At 36.7% G+C, this 16,628-nt stretch overlaps 1 protein-coding gene across 1 annotated transcript; it reads right to left on the bottom strand.

Annotated features, from left to right (window-relative positions):
• Nucleotides 1–304: 304 nt before the first annotated feature.
• tspearb (thrombospondin-type laminin G domain and EAR repeats b) lies at nucleotides 305–16,628 on the bottom strand. The gene is made up of 12 exons (XM_056251720.1): nucleotides 15,701–16,628; nucleotides 13,177–13,397; nucleotides 12,814–13,040; nucleotides 12,590–12,680; nucleotides 12,339–12,495; nucleotides 10,627–10,758; nucleotides 9,963–10,195; nucleotides 7,083–7,272; nucleotides 6,320–6,552; nucleotides 5,795–5,973; nucleotides 5,594–5,695; nucleotides 305–1,041 (listed from the first exon to the last, which is right to left on the bottom strand). Exons 1-12 carry the CDS (start codon nucleotides 15,780–15,782, stop codon nucleotides 888–890), a joined length of 2,001 nt encoding a protein of 666 aa, XP_056107695.1. The 5' UTR covers nucleotides 15,783–16,628; the 3' UTR covers nucleotides 305–887.

Genomic DNA, 16,628 nt, shown 5'->3' with positions numbered 1-16,628 from the left:
CCCCTTCAGCCTTTGCTTCCAAGACAAGATGAATATAGTCTGCAGTTCATAACAAACTCAAAAGGTGAAAATGTTTAATTCAACCAAAATGATGCTGTGCTGGAACAACAGTAAATGACTAATAATCACTAGTCATATATAAATATAATAGCTTATATGGCACAGCTGGTTTATAATTATGACAGAGAATCAAAACAAAACAGATAAAACATTGTCCATAAGATGACCAACAACACATTAAGTTCTAAAATAAGTTAGTTGTAATATAAAAAGAAAATAGTCTGTGTATTTTTCATTGATCTACTATAAATGTTATGAAGATTTTATTTATTAATTGCATATACTTGAACATACTTCAATTTCATGTAAAGGCCTTCTAATAAAACAGTGTAAATTGGTAGCAAACAGTACAGTACAGTTAAATAGTGTCTTTGATGGCAGATAAAAGCTATTTGTCTATGCAGTCGTTCATAAATTGTGGTATAGAATAGTTAGCTGCCTTCATGTGCAGAGTAATGATGCATAACCACAGGACATAATTACATTTTAATCAACAAAGCATGTTGATGAACTGTGTGCAAGTAAGTGCAGGTTTGAGTCTTCAGAAATATGTTATTTTGCATGTTGGGAACATCTTGTTGTGCTGTTGTCGTTCAGGAGGTCAGTGGACTGATTTGAGTGTTAGTGTGGAGATTCATCCTTCAGCGGGTTTCAAGGCATGTCATTAAGTGGATTTCGATTTTGGATACAAGTTCTGTATAACTTTTATATAGAAGAATATCTCATTTTAGGGGTTTATTTGTTTTCCAGTTAATGAGTTATCGTTTCGTCAACTAGTCTCCCTCCCAGCAGATCTGTCCCATATACAGTCCATATGTCCAGTGTCACTATATGGTCCTTAATTTAAGGACTTTAGAGAGAGCAGCTCTAGCACTGGAGTAGATGAGGTAGGAGCCATCGGTTGTGTTAAAAAATTCCCAGTCTCTGCAGCCATTGGTGCGGAGTCTGTGCACAGGGACAAAGCCCTCATAACCCTGCCACCTGCAAAATACACATTTATGAAGTTATTAAAACATTTTCAAGAATGCATTGCATTGTCAGATCATCAATCTACTCTTATGACGATTATTTTTTTCATATAATATTGCACTATTTACTACTTATACTAGTATCTTCCCCTCTCTGATGACGTGTCTACTGGCGCAAAGGCGAGACAACTTGTCACTCACGTGACATCACAGCAGTACCAAACCACAACCATCCAATCAATTCCCGATGGACAAAATCAAGCCCCGCCCTACATTTTTTCTTGTTTAATAACCCATTTCACTTTACGTTAGATTCACACGGGTCGTCGGTGTAAACCATAGACTATAAAAAATGGTGTAAACGTTTGACGGAGGGCGTGTCTGAAGCGTGGTGCTGATGCAACCGTCATAGTGACAACAGCCAATCACATTCCATTCCGGTGTTGCATGAACACAATTGGCTAGCGTCTACGCTAGGGTATTTGCATAAAGCTAATGCATAATCTGATTAGCTAACGCCTGCGTTGGCGCTTGAAAAGTTGAACATTTTCAACTTCTGCTGCAAGCATCGCCAGTGACGCGACGCAACGGAACCCACAATTTAGTTCGGCAATGCATGATGTCACCCATTCAAAGTAAATGAGAAGCATTAGGGCCTGATGTACTGAGATGTCATACACTGATCGGTCTGTGCGATCGAACAAGCCTTTGATATGTGCCACAATAGGAAAGAAAAGACTATTGCAACTTCCCCAGTTTTTGCTCACCCTCAAAAAGGGACAATTTTAACATGCTATAAAAAATTATCTGTGGGTATTTTGAGCTAAAACTTCACATACACATACTTGTAAAATTAAAGCTACAGTGTGTAATTCCATGCACACAAGTGCATGGCAACAAACAGAATTGCAATCTGGCTGTTTGGTGCAGGACGGTCAGGGGATCTCTGGATAATCCGTAATTCGTTTGTAATTATAAAACGAAAATACCGTTTTTCTGTTTTTTGTTTCAAAACGAGAAACCAAATAACCAATTTTGGTGTCAAAATCAAAAAACGAAAAACCAATTAAAAACGGTCCGTTTTTCGTTTTTGGCGATCATTTTTATCGTTATTCCTTTTTGAACAAACAATGAAGAGAGTCTTTGAACTTCCGTCTAGTCGTTTTTCGTTTATAAACAAAAAACGGAAGTCACGTGGTCTATTCCTTATTTGGAAGCGAAAGTAACCGGTAACACTTTCAAAATAAAAGTAACTATAGTTAGCGAGGTGATTGTAGACTAAAACTGAACTAATATAAAAAATTTTAGTACAACTAAAGTAGCACTGGTTGTGAAAAAAACACTTTAGTTAACTGAAATAAAAATTAAAACTAATAAAATAATAACTCTTAATAAAATTAAACATTTGTAAGACCATTGGTGACCTCTGTAACTTCAGATTAAGACAAGTGAACTTATTTTATATGTAGCTTAGGATAGGTAGCCTATTTATTTATAAGTTTCTATTATTTAATTCACATTTTAGTTTTGTAACATATTTATGACAACAAGCAACAAAGGTTTGACCTTTTGACCTTTTCACCTGCCTTCCAGCTCCTCTTTCTATGGCACTATATCTGCTAAACACTCTTAGCTTCCACCATCTACTGTTACCCCTTCTGTGTCAAAACAAAACTCTTCCAAAAACAAATCTATAAAGTTGTATACTTTTTATTTTCCTTTGCATTTTTCTCCAGTGTAATATACTTATTATGTTAGTTAAGTAGATTAAATATTTGTTATGCAGCTTGTAGTTCTCATTAGTTATGTAGACCTACTTGTGTGTGAAACCTAGCATAACTCAGTCAAAAATGATCTCTAGCTCTGGGACTTTCAGACCTTTTAATGCTTTTTTGGGTTTAATTCTGTTTGATGAACCACCAGGGAAAGGCAGTGCTCTGTACTCTTGGTACTTGTGTAAAGTAAAATAAAAGTGAAGTTAAATCATTTAGGTTTTTCTACCTGGTACTCATGTCAGGGCCTCCCAGATTTCCCCAATACCTGGAGGATGTGAGCCTGTGCACTGTGTGCAGGGTTTAAGGACTGATGATAGTACCAAGACTGGCCCCAGTCACTCTCTCATCTCTTCAAATAAATGCTGGACTGGCAGGACAAAGCAGCTCACCACTCCTTCCTCCGGCACCATAAAAGGGCCTTGTTGTCACTTTCAGATATTTACATCATGGTTTATGGTAAGCCACATCTTTGAATTGTGGCACTACTTTTGTGGAATTGGATATTGAAATAAGTGTATACTAAGACTAATTGTGACTTTGGTGCTACAAGTGCGGCACCCAGAGTCACTAGTAATGCTTCTGTTGGAAATAGTGGGACACAAGTGCCTCTAAATGGAGTGTAATGGAAACTGTTAAAAAGAGTGACCAGGGCACAAATTAGTGGTTGATTTTCCTTTATCACCAGCCCAACAAACAATACTACTATTATGTTTATGGTTAAAATTGAACATTCACCCAAACAAATTTTTTTTTTTTAGTTGTCACAGGTAGAACTATTCTTTATGCTTTTCATTAAGTTATTTATTTAAATGTATTGTTGTTATTCTAGTTCTCATGGCTGTGCTGTGTTTATTTAATTTGCTTGACTGTTTCTTCTTTTGATTCTCCCTCAGTTGTTTTCTTATGTTAGCTGTTTATTGCTGTTATTTGGCTGGTTGTCTGGTTTCACACACAAGTAGGTCTACATAACTAATGAGAAATACAAGCTGCATAAAAAAATATTTAATCTACTTAACTAACATAATAAGTAGGCTATATTACACTGGAGAAAAATGCAAAGGGAAATAAAAAGTATACAACTTTATAGATTTGTTTTGGAAGAGTTTTGTTTTGACACAGAAGGGGTAACAGTAGATGGTGGAAGCTGAGAGTGTTTAGCAGATATAGTGCCATAGAAAGAGGAGCTGGAAGGCAGGTGAAGTTCTACACACCCTTCAAACTCAGTGATTAGCTTCTGTTGGTAGCGGTGCTTGCCTTCTCTTTGATATAAACACAAGTCAAAAGGTCAAACCCTTGTTGCCTGTTGTCCCACAGAAAGAGTCGGTGCACAGAAGGGGGTAGAAAGACCTCTGCTGGTTGAGCTTCCACATAGCAATAAGGGCTATAAATATGTTACAAAACTAAAATGTGAATTAAATAATAGAAACTTATAAATAAATAGGCTACCTGCTATCCTAAGCTACATATAAAATGAGTTCACTAGTCTTAATCTGAAGTTACAGGTCACCAATGGTCTTACAAATGTTTAATTCTCCCTAACAGCCAGAGTTATTATTTTATTATTTTTAATTTTTATTTCAGTTAACTAAAGTGTTTTTTTCACACCCAGTGCTACTTTAGTTGTACTAAAAAACGTTATATTAGTTCAGTTTTAGTCTACAATCACATCGCTAACTATAGTTAGCCAACTTTTATTTTGAAAGTGTTTCCGGTTACTTTCGCTTCCAAAAAAGGAATAGACCACGTGACTTCCGTTTTTGGTTTATAAACGAAAAACGAATAGACTGAAGTTTAAAGACTCTCTTCATTCTTTGTTCAAAAAGGAATAACGATAAAATGATCACCAAAAAACGAAAAACGGGCCGTTTTTAATTGGTTTTTCGTTTTTTGATTCTGACACCAAAAACGGTTATTTGGTTTTTCGTTTTGAAACAAAAAAACAGAAAAACGGTATTTTCATTTTATAATTACAAACGAATTACGGATTATCCAGAGATCCCCTGATCCAGGACTATCTGTTTAGGAAACATTTGCCTTTGCATCTTTAACCATGTCTGACAGAATGACATTTACACTAGTTTATTCTCTGTAGAATCATCCAAATCAACCTAAGATACGAGGTTGTTTCTTTTGACAATTTTTTATAATGAAACTATAGCACAAATTAAAGACTTTGAGAATGACATTTTGAAATAATATATGGCATATTTTAATGTCTTTTAAGAAATGTCTAACTCCTGCATCTTAATGGGGTCTGCAGACCCACAGTTGAAAACACTGGTGATCTCCTTTTGTGTTCTGTGGGTGAATGGAAGTGAAAATTACATGAAAGCTGTCATTTTTCTCAGCTTCATTTGATCTCTTCCCTATATTTTAAGGCAACAACAAAAAAACGATTTTCTTTGCACTAAGCGTTAGATCCTGCTATTTAAACTAAGCGCAAATAGTGGCAGATATTTGCACCTCAGTGTATTGTAGTATACTTTACAATAAAACAGTATGCAATAATAACAACATATTCAGTTGTAATAACAATCATATTCAGCATCTGATTATATTTATTAAAAACACACTAACCCTTACTGATAATGAAAAAGCCGACTCCACTCATCTTACCCGCCACATCATTGCTCCTGTTATCAGCGGGATGTCTTTTGTAATTTTGACTGGCTCGATCAGACAATGGTGGACGGAGTTACTGTAAATAGCCTTTGCCAACAAGGCGGGCTATTTGCACTTGGTGTAAATGGACACTCCGTTAATTTAATGTATACTGGATGAGAGCTGTACCTGTATATAACACTGTTAAGAGAGTATGAGGTTCCATCATAGGAGTTGGCGACCACCAGGAACTTGTCATCTCCCACAGTAAAAAACTCCCAGTCCAAAGCACTGAAAGATCCGGACAAAAAAGTGTCCCTTAAATAAAAATGTGACAGCTAAAGTAAAGAGTTTTTTTTCCTTTCTTATGAAGGCCAGTTCACAATTCACCTGTTCGTTTCAATATCCTGAAACTTGATGAAGGTCTGAGAAGCCATGCTGAGCTCATAGATGGTGGAGTTGATGGAGTACTGAATCTTGCCATCTTCCGTTAGCATCTGACTGTTGGCAACAGCCAGGAACACCCTGTTTTCAATCTGGAACATCTCCCAGTCTATTGCCCCAAATGTCTGAAAGGACAATGAGAGAATTAAATGGCAATCCCCAGAATTATTTGTAGCTATGCTAATCATGTCCCACACATACACTATACATTATCATTCAAAAGTTTGGGGACAATAAGATTAAAAACTTTTTTTTTTTTAGTCTCTTACGCTCACCAAGGCTGCATTTATTTGATCAAAAACTTAGTAAAAACAGTAATATAATGTGAAATATTATTGCAATTTAAATTAACCTTTTTCTATTTTAATCTGTTATATGAAAATGTAATTTATTTATGTGATGGCATGGCTGAATTTAAAATTGTGATCATGATTATGATGAGAGAAGATACAATAACATAATTTCACTCACTGTAATGGACTGATAAGGCTGAAACATCCGTCCCAGCCAGATATAGATTGTAGAATCAATGACTGTTGATCTTCCATTGAAAGTATTTGCGACTACGAGGAAGTAATATGGGCCGATGGTGAAAAACTCCCAATCATAAGCACCAGCGGTCGGGATTGTCTGATTGACCTCAAAATACTGGGTAACTGGGTTCCACTTGTAGATTACACTGTCAATATTATGGTTTCTCTCCCCTTTGGACAAAAAAACAACAAAACATATATAAAACTTTAAAACAATTATTCAGTCATATAGCCCATTGTAACACAGAAATCCACATGGACTGGCATGGCTCAGTTTGGATGTATTCCAACATATGCAGGTGTATAGATGGGGCCTATATGGTTATGAAAGGTTACTTTTATGCTTGTGTTTCCGCTTTGATCAATGCCAGAGGCACACGTAAGAACTTCACACGAACGGATGAACACACACTCATAAGCATATAGAAATGAAATGCAGAATCAAAGTGAACCACAAACAAGGAGACCTTTTAGCCTTAAAAAGATTTCCTTGGTGGTCTTTTTGTTCAGATTGTGTGCCTCAAAGACCATAGATTTGTATGAGATCTGTATGGAATTCAATTTTAACCTTCTTTTAGAAATCGTATAAATGAACTTCCTCCCGTGATTGTTCAACAGACAAAAGCTGTGGAGTTACACAGGACAACAACAGAGCCACATGAGATGACAGACATGCATTGAGCTGTTCTGATAAACATTACCTTGCCTATGATTGGCCACGGCGAGGAAAGTTTCGTCTTGAATGTTGAAAGCCTCCCAGTCACGTGCGCTGTGTGTGTTCAGAGTCTGATAGTGAATGAATTTCAGCTTCCTTGAGCTCCATTTGTATATGACCGACTGCTCCTGGTCCCCTGCATCCTTACTTCTGCAGTTAGCAACAACCAGGAACTTCTGTTACAGGAAAATGGTGGTAAGAAATCATGACAGTACAGTATAGCTTCAAGTTAGTTAAAGGGTACTGTGATGAAAAACAAAATTAAACTGTAATGAGTTTTGCACTTCATAATTTTCGGTAGTTTCTGCATCTTCACAGGCCTTTAATTATCCAGGCTGGATTTCAAAGACAGAGGAAAAGGGCTGTGCTGATGGAAGTATTTTAATGAATTGCCTCTACCTCAAAACTTCAGTTTAATGGTGCATTGATTTATCTTTTAATAACTGGTCACTGGTGCAATTACAAAGGCTTCCTCCCTCTATTTCACTTTAAATTGAATATGAATCATATTATCTTCGACTTTCAAGAAGAAAAACATATGGTTAATTGCACTGCAGGTATGAACAGAGTCCCATACGGCTTTTCCAACTCTTGACTGTAATTATGCAGTAAGTTATGGTGAAGAGAAGCAGGAGGTGTCTGCTGTAAATTTTGGATAAAGCATCAGACAAAAATTAATTTCTGTTATTATGCACATGTGATTTACAACATTAAAACTTGAGAGCCAGGTCTCCACCCCTTCTCCCACTTCAAAACCACATCAAAAATCACTCTAATGTGTAAAGAAAAGCTGGGGATGCACCCCACTCAGAGCAAACAGACGTTCAGTACACCGCTCCATCTTTTGATAGTGCCAGCAGCTGTTCCAATTGAAAGCTCAATCAATATCACAGGCTTTCATTTATACAACAGTTAGTTCCAGTCCTCAAATGTTATATATCAGTCCAACAGCACTAACTGTTTGTATCCCTCCTCTTGTGTATGTTTGTTTCAGATACTGTCGGACCCGATCACACTAAATGCGTCTCTATAGCACGCAGTGTGTTTATCGTGCAATTTATACGCGAAAATGAGTTTTTACGTGCATAGGATACGCATGGGTTGGTTAGGGTAGGTTTAGTAGTGGTGTGGGGTGTTTGTATTATACGTTTGGGTAGAATTAGTGGTGTGGGGTGCGTGTGTATTACACGCAAATGAACTGCGTATCAAATGCACGCGAAAACTGCGTATCATATGCACGTAAAAACTCATTTTCGCGTATAAATTGCACGATAAAACACATTGCGTGCTATAGAGACACATTTACGTGAGAACAGGCTGGTCAGACTGTGTATTAGTGTTGGGGATTAGTTTTGTTGGGGATTAGTTATTAGTTTTTTCATTTTAATGAGTAAATAATGAAACCAATTAAAACACACAATGAGTCATCGAATCATTCACTTAACGACTCGTGTAAAAACACTTATTCGTCCAGAACGCTACTATGGTGTTTGAGGACGATTGATTGTGCTGTGAATTCATTTGGGACTGGTTATGTTGGCTGAGCAGAAATAGACAAAGTAACCGGTCTAGCAATATGTTTCTCTAAAAATGCAAGTTACTCAATATTTGCTTGTTATTTGACTGTTGTATAAAAGCAAAAACCCAGCTGAAAGGGAACATTCTCAGAATGCTCTGGCAAGGTTCTTTCAAAGTTGAACAAATATTCTTTCAGTTACGTTAATAGAATGTTCATTCAAATTGATCTGCTCTTTAATAATCTCAAAATGTTAACATAAAAACCTGAATTATAAATTGGGTAACACTTTATAATAACTGCACGCTATTAATCATTAGTAAACAGTTCATTCGTAATTTATAAAACATTAATAGACATTAATAATCAGTTTATATATACAGCTATAAATGCTTTATTCTTGATTTATAAGCAAGCACATATATAATGTGTTTAATAATTGTATTTTCATACTTTATTAATGATCAATTTATCATTTCTAAATGGAGTATTGCATCTTTTACAAACCAGTTATTTAGGAGTTGTCATTGATTCATGAGATCACTTAGAAAGTGTAAATGAAGTTAATTCAGGTAGTTATAAAGCATATAGTGGTCAGTTAACTATTTTTGTGAGCTCATCTAAAGTGAGGACTATTTATGCCTTGTAAAGCTTTTACAAAGTAGATTTAAAGGCTCAGTTATCTTCTAAACAGAAAAATGAAACAAACACAACAGTGATACAGAACATAGAAATATTTAACTGAGCCTTTAAATCTCCTTTGTAAATGTTTTACAAGGCATAAATAGTCTTCACTTTAGATGAGCTCACAAAAATAGTTAACTGACCATTACTAAATGCTTTATAACTACCTGAATTACAGTAGCAATACATGTTAATAAAGCATTTATTAACACACTAAGTAACTATTACTATATGTCTGAATAATAAGATGTATGAATGTACATTTAAATAGTTTATTAATCATTTACTTACACTTTCTAAGTGATCTTATGAACCACTGACAACTAAATAACTGGTTTGTAAATAATGCAATACTTCATTTAGAAATGATAAATTGATCATTAATAAAGTATGAAAATACAATTATTAAACACATTATATGCTTTTAAATAAAGAATAAAGCATTAATTTCTGTATTTATAAACTGCTGAAGTTATTAATGTCTATTAATGCTTTATAAATGATGAATTAACTGTTTACAAATGATTAACTAATGATTAATAGCATGCAGTTATTATCAAGTGTTACCCATTACATAACTAAATGGGAATGTTAGCTAAAAGTTCTTAGAACATATTTTTGTTAGCTGGGATCACATTCTGTTGGTAGCATAAAGTCCACACACACCTTTTTGCCCACTGTGAAGTATTGCCATGCTTGTGCATCGTAAGTGCTGATGTTTTGATATCGTTCAAACTTCCCATCTGTCCATTTGTATATTCCTGAACCGAGGTTGGAATCACGGTTGGCGGTCGCAATGAAAAGCCCTACAGAAGGGATGTGGAAAACTTCGATGTCAAATGTCTCAGAACTGGTGAATAAATCCTGGTGATCCTCCACGTAATCCAGCTTCTCTTTCACTGCAGAGATGCAATGTGATAGTCAGATACCATACAGTGAAAAGTGAAAGTGACATGACTCGGAATTTGTCCTCTGCATTTAACCCATCCAAGTTAGTGCACACACATTAGGAGTAGAGAGTGGTGAACACACACACACACACACACACATTGCAAACCGTGGAGCAGTGGACAGCCATTCACTCCGGCACCCGGGGAGCGATTGGGGTTTAGGTGCTTTGCTCAAGGGAACCTCAGTCATTTCCTGTATTGAGAATCGAACCCGCAACCTTCGGGTACAAGTCTGACTCTCTAACCACTAAGCCATGACTGCCCCATTAAAAAAATTAAATACCTAATAATAATAATAAATCATAAAGACTGAAATATCTATTTCAAACTATAAATAGTAGCTGTACTGCTACAAACTGAAGTTACTGTTAGAAAATCACCTTGCAGCATAGTGAGCCACATAATGCCATCACAGAGAAACAGTCCTTTCTTCAGTGTGCTGAACCACAGCTGTCCCTCCTCAGAGTGTCCACAGGGAGGACTCACACCCGCAGTCACTCGAACCTCTGCCTCTGTGCAAAACAAACAGAGATGTTCAGTTTCAGATATTATATCATCTGAATAAATACTGTCGATGACAAATATATGAACACCTTCCACAGATGGATGGTAGGGAGCTTAGTTTTCACCATTTATTGCATGTAATTTTTAGAAGAATTAGCCTATCCTTTTAGTTAGTTTAATATTATATGATTGTAATATATAACCTATAATCAAAAATAAAATAAATGAATAAAAAAACACATACAGTATATTTTATATCCAAAAAATAATAGGCCTAGTAAGGTGGTTGTTACACTATATGTATATGTACACTATGGATGGATGGATGGATGGATGGATTGGATGGATAGATGGATAGATGGATAGATGGATAGATGGATGGATGGATGGATGGATGGATGGATGGATGGATGGATGGATGGATGGATGGATGGATGGATGGATGGATGGATGGATGGATGGATGGATGGATGGATGGATGGATGGATGGATGGATGGATGGATGGATGGATGGATGGATGGATGGATGGATAGATAGATGGATGGATGGATAGATGGATAGATAGATGGATAGATAGATGGATAGATAGATGGATAGATAGATAGATAGATAGATAGATAGATAGATAGATAGATAGATAGATAGATAGATAGATAGATAGATAGATAGATAGATAGATAGATAGATAGATAGATAGATAGATAGATAGATAGATAGATAGATATAATCTATCTGCAGACTACATTACATAAGGGGAAATAAAGCAAACATGGCCTCTCACTGCCCTGTGACATGTCTCTCAACAGGCCCACGGTATGCAGTATAACAGTGATCTCTGCACAACTACACCCTGCTTTCAAACACCAGCACTTCATCTGAGCCAGAGAGAAACTCAAAGCACAAGGCTGTCAGTCAATGTCAGCGGATCAGTAACAGACCTGTGAGATAGAGTTACTCGCATCCCCATACAATCACAGACCTGTGTTTACAGCTAAAACACACCGCATTCCTGTAGGACTTCAAGATAGTACATAGTGGACATTATAAAACAACTATACTACCTGCACCTCTTCGAGATTAGCTTACATTTGGTCGTTAGTCATCTTCAAGTTACTGAGCAAAGACTTGTGAATGAATTTATGGAGATGCTACACCTTACACGCAAAAGCAAACCATACATGACATATGATAGTGGAGCCCGTTCTCATCCCAAGGCGTAATATACTGACTCTTTTGCCAAAGCGTCTATATCCCACGCACATGGCACCCTTTAGCGTCATATGAGACGCAGATATATGGCGCCTCCTAGTGGTCTAACCCTAACACTACCCCAGACCTAAACCTACCCAAAACCGAAGCGTGTTATATTGACGCTAAAGGGTGCCGTATGCGTTGGATATAGACGCTTTGGCAAAAGAGTCAATATATTACGCTTTGGGATGAGAATGCGTTGGAGCGTGTGTCCCTTCTTTCTACATTCTCAAAATATGTAATTTTCCATCACCAGAGAAGTATATACTTTTAGTGATTAGTATGGATATTGACATGCAGCCGATGATAGTAGTGTTGATGTTTTAGCAGTCTCACCATAAGGGTGAAGGGGAAGGTCAGTGGATGATGGTTTGATTGGCAGGTGTAAGAGAGCCTGAGGAACAGAGAGTGCAGACAGCCGGGGCTCAGATGAGGGACATATTCGTGAGGTAGCATCTGAACCAGGTAACAGAACCAGCTGCCGAATCAGACCCTGTCAATAAAAACAGTGGAATGAACCATTTAGACTTCTAAGTATATTTAAAATCTTAATAAAATAATAAAAAGCATTGAAACGAGATACGTACAGAAAATAAGCCGTTCCATCTCCTTCTGCTAGCAATGAAGAATGTGGAACCAGTTGTATCGAGATCATCGCTGAAGGGGCTTTCAAGCACTCTGTTTGAGACAAAACAGAATCATTTATAAGTTTATGACACTAAATGATATATTTCAACACATAAACACAGATATCATTGCCATTTTGGATCATATATCATTTAAAATCTACAGTATTCCCAAAGAGTCTTACAGCTCGAGGGGTCTGCCACAGTCTACAGTGAGAATTGTGTAGTGTCCCGTCACTGCCAAGACCACAGTGTGCCAACGGTTATCATCCAGTCCTACTGCCTTGAAAGTGGTGCGCTTCTTGGGACCATGGCCCTTCTGCAGGAAGTGAAGATTGTTTTGGGAAAGTCGCAGGCCGAGGAGCAGCTCATCTGAATCTCCGTCCAACAGTGTGAAGATGTATTCACTCTTCTGCACATCAAAGAGTAAACAGTGATCGCTATCACTATTCAGAAATTTGAAACATATTCTAAAGGAAAAGGCTTCTGAAGAATCTTTGATGTTCAAAATCAAGCTAAACAATATCTTAATTTTTTTTTGTTCTCACCTCAGGACTCATTTGTGGGATTTTCAGTGTGACAACGATGGAGAACTCGGCGGGAAAGAAGTTACAATTAATGAAGAGCTGAGATGCAGGGAAACTGAACAGCTGTGGAGATCCAGAAAACTGGAATCCTCGAGAACCTCTGGACTGGACTATATGTATCCCGTCTTGCGCCGTGCCGGTCCCAGGAAGCACCCGAGACAGCAAGTCCAGTTGCAACAGATCTGTAAAAGAAATTCACATAAATTCATCATAAACCTGTGCATGTTTACTGTTTGCTTTAAGGAATTATGTACTGTCAGCTGCAATAAAATACCAAATTAATCATTAAATGGGCATGAAATATTGTTTTGAGCTGAAATTATTTAATCATGTGAGAAGAAAGAGACTGTAGAGAGAGAGAGACTACAGACAATACAACTATACAATTTGAGACAATTATTCTAATATCATATATTTTATTATATTATATCAATTATATCTAGTTGATATTCTAGTATTCTAGAGAGCCACATAATAATGGATTTATGACAAATGAAGACTTCAGTAATCCTATCCTGATCAGCCCTAAAGTAAAAATTGAAAATAAAAAATCACTATATGTAACAGAATTTTAAGACAAAGCCATGAATATATTAATGGGAGTAGGGATAGTAAAAGTGTGACTTTTATGACACTTTGATGACAGGAAAATTATATGAAACCACTCAATGAAAAGTCACATAAAAGATAAATTAAGGTAAACCACATATTGGATAGATATATTCTGCCGTTTAAAAGTTTGGGCTCACTAAATTGTTTTAAAGATTTTTTTAAATAATACTTTTGATCAATTTAATGAATGAATGAATGAATGAGGCATTTATATAGCGCTTTCCTTGCTTGCCATTTTAATGCATCTGTGCTGAATAAAAGTCACAGTAAACTAATTTATAATGTTACAAAATATTTCTATTTCAAATAAATGCTGTTCTTTTGAACTGTTCATTCATCAAAGAATCGTGATCAAAACTGTATCATGTTTCCACAAAAATATTAAGCAGCACAACTGTTTTCAACATTGACAATAATAAGAAATGTTTCTTGAGCAGCAAATCAGCATATTAAAATTATTTCTGAAGGATCATGTGACACTGAAGACTGGAGGAATGATGCTGAAAATCAGCTTATGGAAATCTATAGCAATAGAAATCTATTTTTGCATTTGATTTTTTTTTATATATATATATATATTTATAGTATTAAATAGTAATTTAATACTATAAATGAAACATTCAAAGTGTTCTTGTTTTGTTTTGACCCACTTCAGTGCATCAAAGAGGGAAATGGTTAGAGTGAAGACCACTTTATGGATCATATTTCAAAGACTTCAGCAAAGCAAAAGACACATTTTGGAAAGCAAACAGAATATCTCACATTCACATTTACAGCTCAGTGTTTTCAGTGTTCTGGTAGACTACACCTGAGATTCAGTGGGCCTGTAATGCTTCATAAGAAAACATATGTATGACTATAACTCTTAGCTCATAACTCTTATTTCTATATTAATTAAAATTCTGCATGATGTTCTGCTTGAAGAATTTTTAGGATAAACAGGATCACAGCTTAAGTCAGATTGTGCGAAAAGCTGTCAAAATCTTTGCCATTTATTATTCTTCAGCATTTTCAGTGGGATAAAATAACATCATAATTCTATTTAAATATAAACAGATCTGTTAATAGATCTGCATGTTACCAGACTTAATTTGCTCAGTGGGATACTAAATCTGTTCCTGTTCCATTATAATAAGCCCCTTTATGTTCTCAAAGAGTTCATTCAAATAAAAGCATGCAAGACAGTGATGAACGGTAGTAAAAAATGTCCCATTTTCACAGAGTGTCACTAACAAGTGAAGTTTTCTGAAGACATTTAATTCAAGCAACAGTTGCTACAAACAGTGAGCAGATATACATGGTATAGAATTGCTCCCTAATTGCCATTCTATGGTGCATGACGTCTTTCAGATGAAACCACTGTGCAACACCAGAGGTTTTCATAGAGTGGTTTACATCAGCACCTGGCAACCACATCTAATCTGTGTCTTCTAATACACCTACATCCCATGGGAACCGAGATATTCAGAGCGGCTTATCCTGATTGAGTAAATAAACCAAAAACAGGCTGACTTCTGACAATATAGTAATGTGACAATTACAATTGATTGACATTTGTGTCTGGATTTTTCATTCTTCTGAATGATCACGAACATCTGCCTTTAATTATGTTTCCGAAATGGTTTACTGAACATAAAGCCCATAATCCAATGGCAATTCAGTAGAAAGTCTGCAATAATTACTAAGGATAACAAGACTCAAATAGTGTCTTTAACAACTAGGACAAGTTGTGACTGAGACTGGACTTTTTCCCAAATAAAATCTGATAAAAAGCTCATTTTAAAAGATTCCCACTGATTATTCTTCCATCAAATGCTGCTAAAATTTGTCTGTTTATAGCTGCAAATGTGAAATCAGCGAGTATAGGTCTGACCTGTGCATGGTCTCCATGGTCCGGACTGGCAGGTGATGATCCAGGAGAGGAGCGCACAGGCCAGCAGCAGCAGCTCCGACATCAGGCTCTCCACTCGCTCAGCTCCATTCACACACGGCCAGGCTGAAACAAACCCATTCTCAAAGCCCAAAGACCATCCTTACATCCGCACGGCTCACAGAGCTTAAAACACAACAAATCAATGTTGAGGATGAGAAGATATCCAGGTGTCACTCCTAATTAAACTGGCATCTCATTTCCCTCTTGTAGATGCTGCAGTCCTCTGATGTCCTGTTTTAATCGTAATAAGCGTTACAGTGAATATATGATCAAACAAAATAAAACACAATGCACTTTTCTCACAAAATACATTTTCAAAAATCCAAACTTCTCTTGAGAGTCTATCAAAACTCCATAACTGTGAAGAACGTCCTCCTTAAACGGTGTCCGGCTGAGGTCGCTCTGCTTTGCTGTACATGTCAGTGTGCTGTGAAGGGGAGTGTAAACTCCACCTGTGAGTTATGAGCAGGGAGAGGTGTTTTACCCCGCAGACATTTAAATGAGAATAAGTCAGCTGTAGAAAGGAGGGGGTTGACGTTAAAGAGAGAGAAAGGTGGGGCGAAATGAAGCACACAGGAGAGGGAGGCTTTTTCCAGCTCTTATCTCATGTCTTAAAGGTTCATGAGGAATTCCCCACTGTTGTACATGTGTGTGTCAGGTTGCTCTTGTTCTAAACATGACTCTTTTCGATCGGTGTGATGAGCACTAATACCCCGAGGACTCTTTGTCAAGGAAATCTCCCTTTAACCAATCGTTTCCTCACCTGCATCTCAACCCATCAACCCATGTCTTGAACAACACCCCATATGTGACTGGCTGGAGGGGAAACAACATTTACAAATGTTTACAAGAAAAACAAAACTTAACT

This window comes from Rhinichthys klamathensis, unplaced genomic scaffold (assembly GCF_029890125.1).
Source record: "Rhinichthys klamathensis goyatoka isolate OS25496 unplaced genomic scaffold, OSU_Roscu_1.1 h1tg000088l_1, whole genome shotgun sequence".
NCBI classification, from domain to species: Eukaryota; Metazoa; Chordata; class Actinopteri; order Cypriniformes; family Leuciscidae; genus Rhinichthys; species Rhinichthys klamathensis.
The sequence above is the reverse complement of the archived record's forward strand: the minus strand, read 5'-3'. Positions and strand labels throughout refer to the sequence as shown.